Raw genomic sequence first — 17,420 nt, 5'->3', positions numbered from 1 at the left:
AACGGTGTCGCAGCTCATCCGAATAAACACTTTATACAATATGCATGTACGACTTGAGCTCATCTTCGTACTGTTGAGTTTACTATATACCATAATACGTAATACATTTTTCTCGTGTACGTACTTGAACGGTGGAGTGACGTAACTATACGTAGGTACTAATATTCCCTAGGTATGTAGTCAGCCGGATGATGGATGGACGGAGCACAGAGTGCCGCTGCCGACCGGTAAAAATGACATAATAATAGCTGTTCGGGTTGCCCTACCACCGCCCAATGAGTGTTATTTATCATTATTATTCGAACGCATAAACGTATTACGGCGGCGGAAGAACATCACGCCACGGAACTCCGCAGCAACACACGGATATACACAATATGCGCTTTACACATATATAGGTATCATTACTGTTTATTATTATTAATATTACGCAACGGTCTATAAAAACGCACACGGGCGGCGATCACCACGACCGGATAAAAAAATCGTATATTTTGTGGCGGTGGTCATGGGTACGGGTATGGGGCACGATAATAATGCGTCGTGTGTAGTAAAGATTTACTGCAAAGGGAGATAGAATGGAGAAATAGCCGTGCGACAGACGGAGAGGCGTCAGCGGGAAAGAGAGAGAGAGAGAGTAAGAGAGACATGCACCAACACACACTACCGCACCGACCAGACGACGACAGTCCGTACGAGCCCCCGCGATATACTTTCACTATCGTCGACGAACCGATCGCACTCGTCGGCCATAACGTCGCACCGTAGCACGTCGCCGTCTTCCGTTCTTATAATATAATAATATAATAAAGTTATTATTCGCCATCGTATCGCCCACCTGTAGGTCTACATCGCCGGCACCGAGGACGCGTCCGCTCACACACAGGATAGGGAAGAAAGCCAAAAGGAGATTCTAAAAAACAGATTCTTCGCCGGTCTTTTACTAAAAGCCATACCATACCTGTTGATATTCACTTAGCCAGCGTTACCGGGTTCTTTCAGTGTTTTCCGTTTTTTTTTTTTTATAAATCAATTAATCGTTGTTCTTTCTGTTCATCCGTTCGCGATGTATCGGCCGGCGCATCCATCCATACGCGCGGGACGATTGGTCTAGACACGTCCGATTTTTAAATACCATAGTCGCATTGAGCGCATACTGCGGCGCTGTTGGCCAGACACAGTGCACAACACGATCTACTGCTATAAAAAATAGCATAAATCCATTGTCAAGCCCTAGCGCACCTGCAATTAGGAGGATGGTGACGCCATCGTTCACAGCCGCCGCCGATCGTCCGGTGTCGCTGGCACTCCGGGCGTCCCTGTTGATGACGGTAATCGCCACCTTTTCCCGACCCGCCGAAGCCGTCCTCTCCGTAAACGCCACACGTGAGTACCTACCAATATTCCAACGACTCATTATTGTTGTGCTCTTAATATCATGTTATCGTTATTGTTAGGCATCCACGTACATTAAGTTCGTCCAATCGTACTTTTTGTGTATACCATTTCATTGCAATATAAACAGTATACGTACGTATGCACTTCATCGTTCGGATGGATTTAAGTCTGCGTACATTATAACCTAACCTAACGTATACGTGTGTCATGCGCGTCGAGTCGTACGACGAAAAACGCATACGGCAGTCCACGGAAACTTGTCGTAGAAAGTACATTATTTTACTTATCTGTCTTACCTAACTCCTTGTTGAGTTTGAACGGGTTTTCTTATTCTGTTTATGCACCGCGTAACGACCACGTCGTCTGTGCTTTTTACGCCGTTATTAGCGATCTGTGTTAAGATATATGTGTATATGTAAATATATTGATAAACATATAGTAGGCACTACTATCTTCGATGTCATAAGTTAATAAGTCATTATGCAAAGTACGCTTATTTGATTAGATTTAGTTTTATTCCAGCCCACGTATGGACGTATGGTGAATAGGTGTGTGTACACATAATATTATAATAATATATTTATCTTTCTTCTGTATAGGTGCTGCCAGTCGTATTGCATAAAGTGCGACTGTTCCGTGAAATGATTTGTGTGTTTGATGACGAATAGTAATAATAATAATTACGTGTTTTTACTTTCATAACATAATGTATAATATTATAACGGTTTTGCAGTGCACCGGCCATTAAATAGGACGTACCCGTGTTATTTTCTACGAGTATCATTGACGACTGTCTTGAAAGCACACGCGCCTATTATCCGCAGTCGCCATATTTTGTATTTACTTCCTCCTATTTTAATAAACCGATACCATTTTACGACTTATAGCCATGTCTCGTGTCGTATGGACAAAATAGTTAATAAACTAACAGTCGTCAATGAGTGTAGATACCTCTCCGTATAATTCTTCGACGTCTGTACGCTTTGCAAAATGCTTAGTTATTTTAATAATATCAAGCGGATTGCGTTACAGATAAAATAATATACAGGCACATGCTGTCGTGTTTCATAAAAAATAAACAAATTCAATTGTTTTCTAAAATTTAATCGTGAGCCATTAAATCGTATTCGAGGGACCGTTTGTTCACTATTGAGTATTGATTCATTAAATATGTTAAGCGATTGATTACCACAACTCAGAAATTATAGTGTTCATTTTCACGAACCGGTCGATTATCCCATATACGCATCAATTGTATTCTATATTCTGAGTTATTTCTTTCGGTCCTGCGGCAGAATGCATAGATACGATTGGTTTTGGCATCTTGTATTCTATGACTGGTGTTTTGATTTAGCCCTGCCGTCAGTCACCACTATTATGCCACTGCAGTGACTCGTAATGTATTGTACAATATTTCTGTGTTTGCACATCTGCTTGTGCCTAGGTGGGCAATGAGTATCTGCCGTTTGGAGGACTCGCTTGAAAAGTTGTGTAAAATACAACCGCATGTCAGTATACGACAATAATAAAGATTATATTATTATACACGCGTGACGAGCCAGAAATCGTGTATACTTGCCCATATCGTGTATTATTATCATTGTAACTGCAACCACTGCAGAGACGAGTGATTATCCAACAGCGGGCGACAATAACGTGCGAGTTGCTTAATTTTTATTTTTTGCGCGTGTACCCACCTACCGCATCGATGACGTAATATTATTATACACGCGATATAGTCGATAACCGTTGGCTTTCGGTCTCTTCAGCCGGTTCTCCGACGACGATCTGGCCGGGGCCGTTCTCCTCCGGATACGGAGACGAATTAATATTAGATATTAATATTATATAGGTATTATGATAATAACACAAACATAGTGCGACCGCCGACCGGCAACGCAACGCCGACGACAGGAGAATCTGCAGACCCGCGTTCACATTGCGTGGAGTGTGTGTCTATCTCTCTCTACCCGTCCGGATATCTTCACCGCCGCCGCGGCCGTTTGAACAATATTAATATTATTACGTATATGATATTATGATCACACGAGTGTACAGCAGGAATGTACGTGTACTAAAAATGGCCACGACGTTGTTGGCACACGCCATATAATATAATACTCGGCAGTCGGTCATTGTGTACATTATATTATATTGTAGTGTATTTTAATATACTTGACCGAACGGGGTCAAGGGCTTGGCGAATAGCGTATAAAACCGATTTTAACCGATCACATTAAAATAATATATCCACTGCGTATTACGCGTATGCCACATACTCCATATAGTACTACACTTACATAGTTACACATAACGGCGTAGCTGAAAATTTCATCAGGAGGGGGGGGGGGCAAACCTAGTGTAAATTTCGTTAAACATTAATATATTTGTTAGTCATTGCTATGCCCTTGGTCACACAACACTACACGTGACCAGAACCCAGATAAAAGCGTGCAAATAACGAGTCGTCGAGTAGGTATATACCTAATACCTATTATGATTATTTTAATGCGGCAGTGGTTATTAATTCTTTGACCGAAAATCTCGAGACTACGCTGACCGGAAGCGCACCGGAAACACGGTCACAGACCGGACATTCAGAAAGTGAAAGCGCGCGTGGTTACGATACGGCGTGGTGTTATTACTCAATACCTGTTGCTGCAGCAATCCGTGGGAAAAGAAACCGACGACCGCACGGCGTTGTAGGTATACTGTAACAGCGCGACGGCGGCGAACGGTCTGTCAGATTGGTGATGAGTGCAACCTATGAGTGGTATCTTTACAATACATTTTATACGTGTATATTATTATGACCGTCATTCGTTTAGGTAAATTAGTGGATATATCTGCAGCCTGAAAATTCGAATTTTTGCAATTATCTATTATTAAAACACCGCTAATTGTACGTACCTACAATCATAGACGTATAGTGATGAATTTATATGATATAGTATTTTTTTTAATTGTAGTATCAACGATGCTACCAGAACTTCTTGTTAATTCCTAATGGCCCTCAACCATTCTACACCTATGTCTATAAGCATTAAGCGTGTCACTTAATTTATTAATGTTAAATAATCTAATGGACAATGTATTGTTATAGGCACCGTCTGTAAATCTTCAGAAGACAGATGGGTGGGCCACATAATTTCAAAAAGTCAACCTAAAACAGTTTTAAAATAATTATCATTGTTAATTTGAATTGTTAGAAAAAATCATGCACTTATCTTATATTTGTACCTCGGATATAATTCAGATATCATAAACTGCTCATGTCCGATGATCATTGGTAATTGGTTACCAGTTTGCCACCCGCTACCTATACCGCATGTCCATTGACAATTTTTTTGTGGTACCTAGTCATTGACTTCCGACAAACTGGATCCTATAGATGTAACCTTTAAGAATCTTGCCAAAATGATTCCACTACAAGACTATAGAACTCTATCCAATCTTCTACGATCTATAGATAGTCTATGATTATGATAATACGTAATAGGTGTGTTGTATTATTTAATGTAAATTTGTACTGTCTCAATAAGGAATGTCGAGCACCCGCATCGTCATAAGTCATAACTCATAAGTATATTAATATCTATCAGTACCTACTTACATTTGCATTTATAGTTGGTACGTGGTAGTTCATAATTCAAATTACCCATGGCAATGAAAGTCGTTCATTGAATTACTGTAGTTTCAACTTGGGCTTATCGTGTAGAAAGATTTTCGTCATTTGTATGACGATCTACATTGATGTCATAATTATTTGGTGTGGTAATCTAACCTATCAAATTTTAAATAAGATCAAGGTTATACACTTGTACCTTAATAATATGCTTTACCTTCGGTAGTTCGGTCACTGAGTCTGTCAAAAAGAGTCTAAAACTTCTATAATTAATGCTAAAAATATTTGAAAAATTAAGAGGAAAACAAATTTGTGGTGTACCTACAATAACATAATATACACTTTCGTCAACTACTGGTAATAACCAATACTTGTATGTTATTAACTATTATCTAAACTAAAGTATCATAAATAGTAAGATTAAAATAACAAGTATGAAGTAATAGGTCTAATAATATTATGTAAACTAAAATTGAAATAATTTATTATTAAAGATTTACTTATTCATTTCTGAGATTTCATTTAGTAAGTAGTTTTTGTATCGATGAGTTTTTATTATTATAATTTCTGTTATTGACGCAAATGCAAAGAGATTATATGGGCTCAAATAGTACCTAGTTGTAAATCACAAAGACGTTTGGCGATTATAGTCTCGAACTCTCAAAGTCATATTTCGTATAGGTATCGACTTTCAATAATAGCTATAGATTTCATAATAGAAATAAAATATTTATGTGGATTAGTTTTCAAAACGATTAGTGCTATTCTATACAGGCTATATTTCAATTAATTTTTGTTTAGAATTCAATTTATATTTTTTCGATTGACTCTCAATATTGTAAATTTAAATTTAATATTTAACCTTAACCGTAACTAATTGTAAAAAATATTTTTAAATATTTTATTATTTTGCTTAAGTATTAATTTCACATACTATGATTTTTGATATGTTTCCAAAATCTGTTTTTAGTTCAAGACCGTAGGTGCAACTAGACCAATATTCTTATTTTTGGGGGTGCACAAATCGTAAATAATTCCTAAATCCGGAAGCCCTTCACAATTATAACTACAAGTTCAGGACGAAGTGATCTACTCTCTCAATTTCCCAAGTCTATAATGCCATAACAATTATTTTTATTTGGTTGAGGACATTTCAAATCAAGCAGATTTGAATTAGAAGTAGAATACATTGAAATAGAAGATCTAGACACTCAATTTCTTAAGTATTTTTTTTTTAATACTTTAGATACTGCGCGTTTTAATATTTGTTTAATATTATTAATTATTATAAAATATAAGTAGTTAATAGATAATAATGGTAGTAATATAAATATTTAAATTTTATAAAAAAATTATCGATAAACATGTTTGAACAATACAATTTAATTGTTTACTATTGTGTGTATTATTATAAACAAGGAAACAATGGAATAAGCGTGCACTCATTCATTCCATGATTCCTTCATCTTTCCGTAGATAAAGAAGAATGTTGTTACCCTTACCATGTGTTCAAAGTTATTTTGTTAATATATCATAATATAATATTTTTATGATCATTGTGCCACGAATAACTACATACGAGTTGTGACCTGTCACCTAATTTATACAGCATTAAACTAATGTTTATTTCATAATATTATGTTATAGCTGGGAACATAATAGTGAAGTATTTATTTTATTTTATAGTTTACAGTATATTTTATTAATAGGTATTATAGAAAAAATTTTGTAATTATAGATAGGTAATAGTTACTTCAAAATATAATAAAAAAAGACCCCCCCCCCAACAGTTTTTATTTTAATAGGATACTTTAATTTCTGACGCTAAACTAATGTTATGTATCTCATGTTTTATTTAATTGTTGTATAAACGATCATAATAATATTATTGTTTAATCACATTACGGTGTTTGATATAATAGTATTGTTATCGAGCAACGTGCATTACGTTATTAAATACTATTAAAAAAAAACTGAAATAAAGATTTTAATTAGGTGGTATTACCTGCAGACTCAAATATTATGGTTTACCATATTTTATTTATCATTATTGGAATAGAACGTGAAATATCAATTAAATTACATTCTTACTAATCTAACGAGAATGAAATGATTAAGACCCAATTGGTTTCTAATGTTGTAGATAAACTGAAATCTATAAGTAAAAATATTTCACTCTCGGTACATCTTGATATTTTATTATAATTGGTTACGAGTGATTACAATCCTTGGTATTCTAAATAGATAAACAAAAATATACCAATAAATAATTATTAAATTATATACTACTCAAATTAGATTTCAAGTTCATATTAAAATATTAAAATATGTATACCTACCTAATAATTAATAGATTTATCGTTTATGTACCTAACTATATTTATGTAAACTAAATATATAATTCGTTATTTTTTGATCGTATGAAAAATATGTTAAGGTTAAAAGTTGTTGTTCTTCTTCACATATCGCAAACAAGAAGTAATGCCATCAATTGCATTATAATCCGAATATAAAACAAATATGATTTTATTATTAAGTACTAAGCAGTATTATTTTTAAAAATTTGAACTACAAAGATTCTATAATACGCGGATAAAAAAATAAAATATTTTTTGTATTGTTTCAGCTGAATACATTCATTCGTGTCGCAAGTCGGATGTTCAATTCAATAGTTGTATAAAAGAAACATTCAACCATCTTCGGCCTTACCTCATTGATGGTATATTATAATATCACATAAATAGTTCATAAAAAATTACAATGCATATTTTTACATCTGTTGTGAATTAAATAGTTAAATGCACTTTGTTATTGCACTTATAATGATGATATATTTCTTTACCCTAATAAACATAATATTATAACGTGAAACCCCCATAAATAACTGGACTTTCTCAGTAACAGACATTTCTTTCTGTTCTATCGATGTCCGTGTTATTTAGAGGTTCCACTCACCACTGCATGCCGTATATGTTATACTCGAGAAATTGTTTTTTTTTCTAGGTATCGAAGAGCTTACCGTGCCTCCGATCGAACCATTGGTTATACCAAAAATGCAAATGGAAAACGGTCATGGTGCGGTCAGAGTGAGGGCCATACTCAGTAACATGACGATACACGGCGCGAGCAATTATACAGTTTTAAATGTCAGGTTAGATTGAAAGCTTCAGGAAAAGTAGTTGTCTTGCTATAAAATAATCTGCAATAGTTCAACGCTACATAATGTTTAGTTAAATGGGTGTGAATAATTATTAATGCACCAAGCGTTTTGCTTACTCTTAGTTTTACAATGAATACCTGATTATTCTTTATTTTAATATTAGATTTAAAATACAACTTTTTTATATCAATTTATTGTACTAATATATTTAGCCACGTAAATTAGTTCGTTGTAAATATATCTTTTATTAATCTGGATTTTTTTAAATTATAGATTTATAAAATGTTACTTCTTTTTCATTATTTACTCGAGATTATTAAACATTTATTTGATGATATGGTCTATGTACTATAAATTTATGATAAATGATGGTTGCTGAGCAGTAGTGTATAACGATTAATAGTCTATAGTAACTTTTAAACTTATGTAACAACCTTTATGATTTTATTTTAAGGAAAATGACAAAACGTACAATCTTAACTCTTAACAATACATTTCGTAACATGATAATACATACTTTCAAATGTAGTATATTATAATATATTATAAGTAAGCACCAAATCAGTTCAAACGTTGAATAAAATAAACCATTAAAACTTCAATCTTAATAATTGGGTTTATATTTTTGTATATACACCGGGTTCTTGGATTAACTGAATAATTTAATATATTTTTAAAATTTTAACCTTAAATAGATTTTTTATGCACAGCTGATATTAGATTAAACATCATCATATCTTGTACAACAAATTATGAATTAGGCCATTAACATTTATTATCTCTACATTAGATTTATTATTTGTGTATGCAAATGTGTATGTTACACAATTTGTTATAATAAGCGTATGAATATTAATATTTAATGGCAAATTATTTTTATAGGAGTGATATGAATAAATACCGCATAGACTTAGGACTTTTCATACCACACATCGAAGCCACTGGAAACTACGATGTCAATGGAAACGTGTTACTATTACCTGTTAGAAGTAGAGGAGAATTTTGGGCATCCTTCGGTCTGATAGCATTTATTCTAATTATTATTTTTACAACTGATGAAACAATTTAATGCTTATATAAACCATTTTTGCATTTAGGAAACGTAACGGCCTTAGCAAAATTATATGGAGTGGAAGTGAATAAAGAAGGAGTGAAATTCATGAAAACTGAAAGATTGGGCATTGGTTTCAAACTGGAGAAATCAGATTTTAAGATCAAAGATTCCATAAACATGCAAAACGTCATAGGTTAGATCACAGAAATAAATTCCTTTAAAATGTAAAATACAAACAATATTTTAAAATTATTTATGATTTTATTCAGGCGAAGCAATGAACGTATTCTTGAATGAAAATTCCGCAGAGATCATTGAAGAAATGAAACCCGCCGCTTCGCAAGCCATTGGCAAACATTTCAAAAATTTCTTGAACAACGCGTTCTTACAAATTCCACTAAAAGTGTGGCTGAAAGACTCCGAATAATTTACTATAAGTTTTCATGTCTATCATTTGTTTTGTAATTTCCTTTACCTTTCCAATACTATAGTGAGTAGTTATATTTTTAAGTATCATATTATATACATAATATTATTCTCATAATATATGTAGTTTTATATTCTTATATTTATTTAAGTTACCACACTTTGAACAAATATTAACATAAAATTTCTATTTTGTAGACTATTTTACCATTTATATTTGCCATTTTGTATATATAAGTACAATATAGTATTACAAATAATATATATTATTATGTCATCGTATTTTTCGTACGGGTTTTTTAAAAAAAAAATTGTAATAGATACTTTGGAAGTAGTGTAATTGACAATTTTATATTACTTATTTATATTTATAATCTCCTATTGAATATTATTTTAGTTTTGAATTAGTTTTATGTGATTTGTAAGCAAACATTTTTGAAAATTATAACGCGCTGCCGGGTGACAGTGCAATACTAAAATGGTATGTTTTATATTGCACATATTATACAATATTTTAATGTGCCAAAAAAGAAAATATTATAGTTCATTAAATTTTAAGGACAGAACTTTTCTTTAAGATAATTTTTTACGACTCATTATATAAATGTAATGATTTATTTTTATTATTATTGATGTAGGTTTGTCAAATAAAATATAGCTAATATGCTGAAAGAGAAAAAGTTATAAATTATAACTGTTAACATATTTTACTGTATAGGTATTTTTAGTTATATTCAACGTGTATTCTAATGGAATGAATGAAAAAGAGTTTCATTTATTTAATTTTATATTTATATATTTAATCAAATTATCAATATTAAATATTAATACTATTATAATAAACAAGAATGACCTACTTAAGCATTTTCATTTCAAAATCTTTATTATATTATAATACCTACTAAAATGAATATAATTTATGAATGAACTCGTTTTCATTTAAAGAAATTTCATTAACTTTTTTAATATAATTTGTTTTCACACGATTCAATACATTTTTTTATATAATGGGGTAGTTTTGTTAAAATAATTGAGAATTGCTTACGAATTTCACGTACTTAATAAAAATACGCCAACCTTGGTTAGTGATCACCAGATTCACCTGAATGATAAATGTCCGATAAAAAAAAAAAAAAACGAGAAAGAAGAACAAGGTCAAACACACAATCTAATCTTGGTCAGGTTATTTACGTGTTGGAAATTTAGTGGTGGGTAATTAAAATTGGCCAATTAGTAAAAAATAGAGAGCGTCGTTTTAATTATATTAAGAATATGATCAAAACATATATAATATACTATAAATACGTTTTTTATCCTATATTTTTAAAAATATAAAGTCAACCATTACTAAAGATTATTTTATATTGTTAAATAATTCAATTTTTATAATTTTTAAAATGTTACATTAGGTACGTATAGGTAATTAAAACACTTTTCTATGTAGTTATCAGCAAAACAGGAAAATCGAAACAAAAATGAATACTTATGTATTATGAAACGTAGTAAGCATACAACTTAAATCTATATTTATTCAAAAAATGGTATGGATTTTTTTCTAATACGTAAGGACTAAGGGATATATTAAAAAACGAAACTCGTAAAAATAGACAAAATAAAGTACTTCAGTAATATGTAATTTAATAAATTTTTTTATCCATTTCATATTTGCTCAACATGCTCAGAAAATATTTATTATTTGTATATTATGTTATACATTGGTGTAAAAATATTTAAATTGCATCTTAGATTTTCTGCTGAACGAAGAAGTTATTTGTTTTTTCTTTTACGTTTTACACTTTTATTACTCTTACTACCATGTGATTTTATATCTCGGAAAACATTTATTGGGGCAATAAAACAGTTGCCAAAGTTTCATAATGTAGCCACTCTATCGATTGAAATAGAGATAACGAAACTGTCGTTAATATTGAGTTTGACGCAACACAAGATGTCCATTCATTCGATCAGCAAATCGATTATCTATGTACCAAGAAGTCACCAAGCTCGATGAATTTTCTTAATTTATTATTATAATAGTTATAACTACTCCAGTTTTAGTAAAATAGGTATAGTTGTGATATTAAAAGAGAATAAAGATATTGGATTTTGTTTTATAATTATTCAATGACACCATTCACTGTTGTGGGGCGGGGGGCACGAGTGAATCGGATAGAAAGGTCCATATATTACATAGGCATTAAATTGAAGCACTCTGGCCATCCACGACATTATCTTTACTATTGTTTTGTACACTTAAAAAACAGACTAAAATGAACATTATGTAGCTTACCCTTAAACTGAAAGTAGGTTCAATTGTTTGGTATTTTAGCAGTAGTAAATGCCCATCTCAATAATATATAGGTAAAGGTGAATGTCGACTATCTATTTTAGTGAATACACTAACCCTTATGATTAGAGCGAGACTATATAATATGATTTAAATATAACCTCCATTATCATAATAGGTATGCATGCACGCAAACCACTTAAATACATATTTTATTTATTCGAATTTTAAACTATACGATGAACGTGGTCAATATAATAATAAAGTATAATTTTCGTAATTATTGTTTTCTTTTATATGTGCTATATTCAATATAGTTAAGAGGTATTGGTGACGGACAGTTTTTAATGAGTTAAAAAACGGCAATTATTAAATTCCATTTTGACTTGCGGATCTTGTCAATGTGTTAGTAGTAAGTTATAATATTAGTGTGTGTGACTTGCGTGAAAAATAAATAGCAGAGCCCTCCCCCCTCACGTGTACAAGTCACCACCTCAGTGTTGCGCAAGTGAATGGTAGACAAATTATGCTCATTTGTATGTACTTTTTGTCCATCCTGCCGAATAATGCGATCATATTTCAGAAGACTGATCTGAATTTGTTATAATGTCTTCTTGAGATTGATTGGTCAGCATTTTACGATTTCTGATTTGAATTCCGATTAATCGACGTTTGAAAATGTCTAAATTTTAAAATTTTCAAACCAAATTTATAGGAATTAGTGGGGGGGGGGGGGGGTTGAAATTGAGAAAAGTGGACCGATAAATCTCAAGTAGACATAATATTGAATTCAAATCAGTTTTCAAAAGTATTACCTCATTACGTGATCGATCAAAATTATGGGCAAGAGATATTGGTACCTATGTTTTGGCTAAAATAACTGAACCTTACCAATCCCCTTGATTGTTATACTGCTTTTATATTCTGAGCGGATCGAAAAATGTATGGATTTTACAATTAGTTGTATTTTAGATTCTGAGCTAAGTGATGAACGTTTTGATTTTACAGTTAAGTGTGTTAAAAAAAAAAAAAAATGGTTGTCTGAATACACATCTTCTAGTATGAAAAATGATCTGATCATCAACTCCGATGGATATTTTTGTTAGGGTATTGGATCTCGTCGATACTTTAGAGATACAACATTTTGATAATATGTACTCCTTAAAACAGTAGGGGCAAAAAATAAATACAAATATTTGTTAACATTTTAATATTATTATTAAAAAATTGTTTGACAACCTCAGTTACAAAAAAGTTAGACAGTCTTTGATCAGAACCGCTTTTCATGGTATACAATGATTTGAATGATTTATTATTGAATACAAATTTAAAACATTAACTGCAGTGCTCACTCAATTACGAGGTACACTCGACTCTTAATGTACAGCACAGCGATTATACCCTACTTGTCGGGTTTTCAATAACTATTGAAGGTAGAGTGAATAGTTTAATTGCAATGTTATTTAATTTTGATTTAATCAGTACCATAATTAATTTCAATGTTATTAATTACTTTATTAGTTATCATTAACTATTCAGTAATATAGTTTTCGTTTTACTTTCTTTGATAATTGACATAATTACCTATTTATTTTTTCTACTTACCTATCATTTTTTTATTTCTATCAACATTTTTTTTTTCACTCCAGACATGCTTATTGGGACGCGTTTATAACTGTTAACCTGTATTTCAATTTAACTATACCAAACTACGTACCTGTAGACAGACTAATTTCAAAATTTCAAAATTTTTAATATTGTGTGTAATAACCGATTTTAACCATTTAACAATACTATTATTTGTTTTATTAAAAATATCAATTACTTAACTGATATGACTAATCTCCATATAACTTTTGATCTTATAATATACTATTATATTAAGATCAATGATATAACCTAGAGCAGTCCTATTTACATTGCTAAATTGCTTTAATATTCTGTTTTATTGACATTAAAATTAAGTTTAAAACATTCATTTGGTTTTCACACATTTCTTGATATTTTTATAAAGAAACCAGTATTTATATCACGTGATGTTTAAATGTTTTTGTAATGTTAATTTTAACGTATTGAGTTTGATTAGGTAATAATTATTTTTTATTTAAAAATTACGTATAGAAACCAGGAAGTTAGCATGCTTGTAGAGTGTGATTTTCCTTTCTTGTTTCAGATCGGCAACGTGTACTTTTACTTAAAAATCTATATTTTCTGTGTTTATAAAATACTATTTTTTATGGTTTTATATTTTTTTTTAGAACTTTTGTAGAGTTATGTAATACAGAACATTGATAAATGTAAAATATGTTAATCAGTTAAATAATTTAAGCCGATAAACATACGATTAGGGCATACATATTTTTACCTGTTTTTAACTTTTGAATTAGTCCAGTTATGTTGAACCTATTTTGTAGAAAAATGTACAGATTGTTTTTTAGATTTTGAACAGAGACAAAAATTGTATTGCAGGTTATAAAAAGATTTAAAATAATCTATTACAATGGAAACCTATCGGGCACCCTGTCACCTATTACTTATTCACTTGTATGTATCAGAAATCGAATCTTGATGATGATATTCCAATGAGCCCATTTAAGGTTTTCTCTGTGTTTTTTAAAATTCCAATGAAAAACTTCAACCAACAGGTATGGCTTTAAAAAAGTGTCGATCAGTTTTTTCATAGCTTTCATTTAGAATAATAATGATGATAGTAAATATAATAATAATAATAATAATAATACATTTACAGTAACTTGCAGTGACGCAGGACTATGTGACCGAAGCAATTTTTCACTGTAGGTACAATCCGTTTAGCTTTTTTTAACTAACTTTTTCAGTACATATTATTTCTCAGTTCACCTACAATTATTTACATCTAAGTTAATTAGTTAATACGTTTAGCGTGAATGTACAGCATATATTATTATAATATGCGAACACTAAGGTTAATGTTAAGTAAACAACCATACAATTTTATATAATTAGAACGATTCAAGAATAATTGAATCATATTCATTTATTCTAATTTATGTTTATAAAATCAGTCGTAGTATTATCAATACTAGAGATTATAGTACATTAGTACACAGTACGTATTATGATTTATGAGCATTTTCTAATGTTATACGAACAACTATTCTGTAAATTGTTTACTGATAATGTCTATTGGTACTGTTAAATTAAAAAACCTGTTTTGTACTTGAATGGATAGCTTCAAAATTAAGATGTACAACTATACATATTTTTTGGTTGTAGTTTTTATATAATAACAATAAACTCAAAATAATGAAATTCATAGGTATTCACACAATTTATACTGATTGAGTTGTTTGTAGAGAAAAAAAAATTACCCAGCTTATGTGATGATTAATGTTTAGTGTTTGTGTATTTTATAAATGAACTACAAAGATATACTTAATATATTATGTATAGACATTCGCATGTGTATAAATATATAATAAATCGATTTACAATCAATTTTGCCGTTACATTATCAGTTTTTCTCATTTTCTGTTACAATTTGTACTTGTCCTCTGCCATACTGTTACCTATTTAGATTTAACGAATTGTTTTAAGTCGGAGTATTTATAGTAGGTATTTATTATCATTTACAAATAATTAACTAAACTCGACAAAACGATTTATAGCGATGTCCTTAATTTTGTTGTTAATACTTTAATCGTTAAATAAATGAAAAAGAACAACGGTATTATGCATTTATACATTTTAAGTCGTACATTTTTTTTTATCTATTTCTTATATGTAGGAATATTTTAACCATATAATCTTCTAGAATATTGCATAAATTAATACAATTAGGTACATATTTTATTTAGTTGTTGTTCAATAGTTTGTTACAGTTTGGGTCCGCTGTTGGACACCAATAGTTAATTATAATTCATAATACATACGGCGATAAACATTATTTACTTCTAGTTATATAATAATTTCTAAATAAATAAACTGTTTAAATATTATTCCATGTATAGGTACAATGAAATTGTTTTCGAGGAAACTATTTTTTTGTTAGTTTTTATTTTCTGAATAATATTTATTATCTTTGTAATATATAGGGTGTCCCGTGAGGATATACCTACTAGCAGTGGAGGGGAACTTGCCTGATCGGACAAATACCTTTTTTCTGCAGTATTACCCGTAAACTAAAAAAATGATTAAAAATCATGAAAGTAATGAAAATAATATGTTGAAAGATTAAAATTTTTAGAAAAATAAACTCTATGAAATAGATATCTTCAATTGCTTCAAAAATAAAAAAAATGTAAAAATAATTGTAACTTTTGTACCAAAAAAAATTAATTCAATCAAAAAATAAAATATATTATATAATCCTTGTCTCTGCTAGAGTAATGGAAAAAACAGATTTTTAATATGTTTACTATCTTTTATTTTTTTTATTATTTTTATAAGGTATATACAATCTGTTCCTTTAGGGAGTCTTGGGAGGCCCCAGAGTTGAAGGCCATAGGTCCACATAGGCTTAAACAAGGATTTATAAATTAAGAGTTTAGTATTTAATGGAATGTGTTTGTTTTTGGTAATTAGAGTTTTAAGGATGCGGAGTCATGCATTTAAGGCAAGCCTTTTAATTTTAATATGATGTGACCATGTGAGTCAACGGTCAACTGTCAGACCTAAGTATATTTATTATCTCAGGAGATATTGCAATGTGTAAATCCTTGTGGGACACTCTGTATATAGATGAACGGTTCACTAAAGTCTAAACCTACAGTACTACAGTAGTGTATACTACTATACTAGTGTATAGTGTATACTGTATCCTATATAAAATATTCATATACTTATATAATATTATATAATATAATATTTTATATTTTATATATTTTTCATGTATTTTACAACAAGTTTTTTTCATATTATAAATTAAGATTAATAACTAAAATAAATCATATTTATACACTCTTATTATCTAAGACCTAAGGTATATTAACTTTGATTCGGAAAATTAAAATTAATAATTTTTCTATAAGTTTAACGAACTATTAGATCGTTTATATTACAGATTTCAAGTAATGTAAATTTATAGGCTCAGCTTTTACTAATCTTAACCAGATATACATATCTTAATTTAAATAAACTATTCATTAATTTTAATACACCATGAATTCAAAATCCGTATAAAATATAGATGACTGTAAGTCACGGTGGTAAATTAATTACTGTTGAACGTGACCTATTAGATGGTAATAATGGTTACATGGTATCCAATGAATTAAATCGTATAGGTACTGCTAATAAAAATATAATAAAGCCATTAGGAACTTTACGATAGCACAAAGTGCATGCATGTATGAATGCACTATTATTGCACTATTGCAGCAAAAGTGTATCACCATGCGTCACAAATAACACAACATTAAAGAGCCGCGTTTAAATTTATTCCACAAATACAATTATTTGTTTATATTGACCCCTCGTGAATTACGATTTC

At 30.5% G+C, this 17,420-nt stretch overlaps 1 protein-coding gene across 2 annotated transcripts; it reads left to right on the top strand.

Moving 5' to 3' along the window:
- The first annotated feature begins 692 nt into the window (after positions 1 to 692).
- Positions 693 to 9,825, top strand: LOC111027403 (circadian clock-controlled protein-like). 2 transcript variants are annotated; one of them, XM_022305778.1, is made up of 6 exons: positions 693 to 1,386; positions 7,650 to 7,742; positions 8,027 to 8,174; positions 9,066 to 9,199; positions 9,281 to 9,430; positions 9,507 to 9,825. In XM_022305778.1, the coding sequence occupies exons 1-6, from the start codon at positions 1,257 to 1,259 to the stop codon at positions 9,662 to 9,664; spliced, it is 813 nt and encodes a 270-aa protein (XP_022161470.1). In that variant the 5' UTR covers positions 693 to 1,256; the 3' UTR covers positions 9,665 to 9,825. The 2 variants fall into 2 exon arrangements, with proteins under 2 accessions (XP_022161470.1, XP_022161471.1); XM_022305779.1 differs by lacking the exon at positions 693 to 1,386 and adding an exon at positions 4,150 to 4,171.
- Positions 9,826 to 17,420: the final 7,595 nt, after the last annotated feature.

The sequence above is a fragment of the Myzus persicae genome, unplaced genomic scaffold (genome assembly GCF_001856785.1).
Source record: "Myzus persicae strain clone G006 unplaced genomic scaffold, MPER_G0061.0, whole genome shotgun sequence".
Lineage (NCBI taxonomy): Eukaryota > Metazoa > Arthropoda > Insecta > Hemiptera > Aphididae > Myzus > Myzus persicae.
Note: the sequence above shows the minus strand (reverse complement) of the source record. Positions and strands in the feature narration are given on the sequence as shown.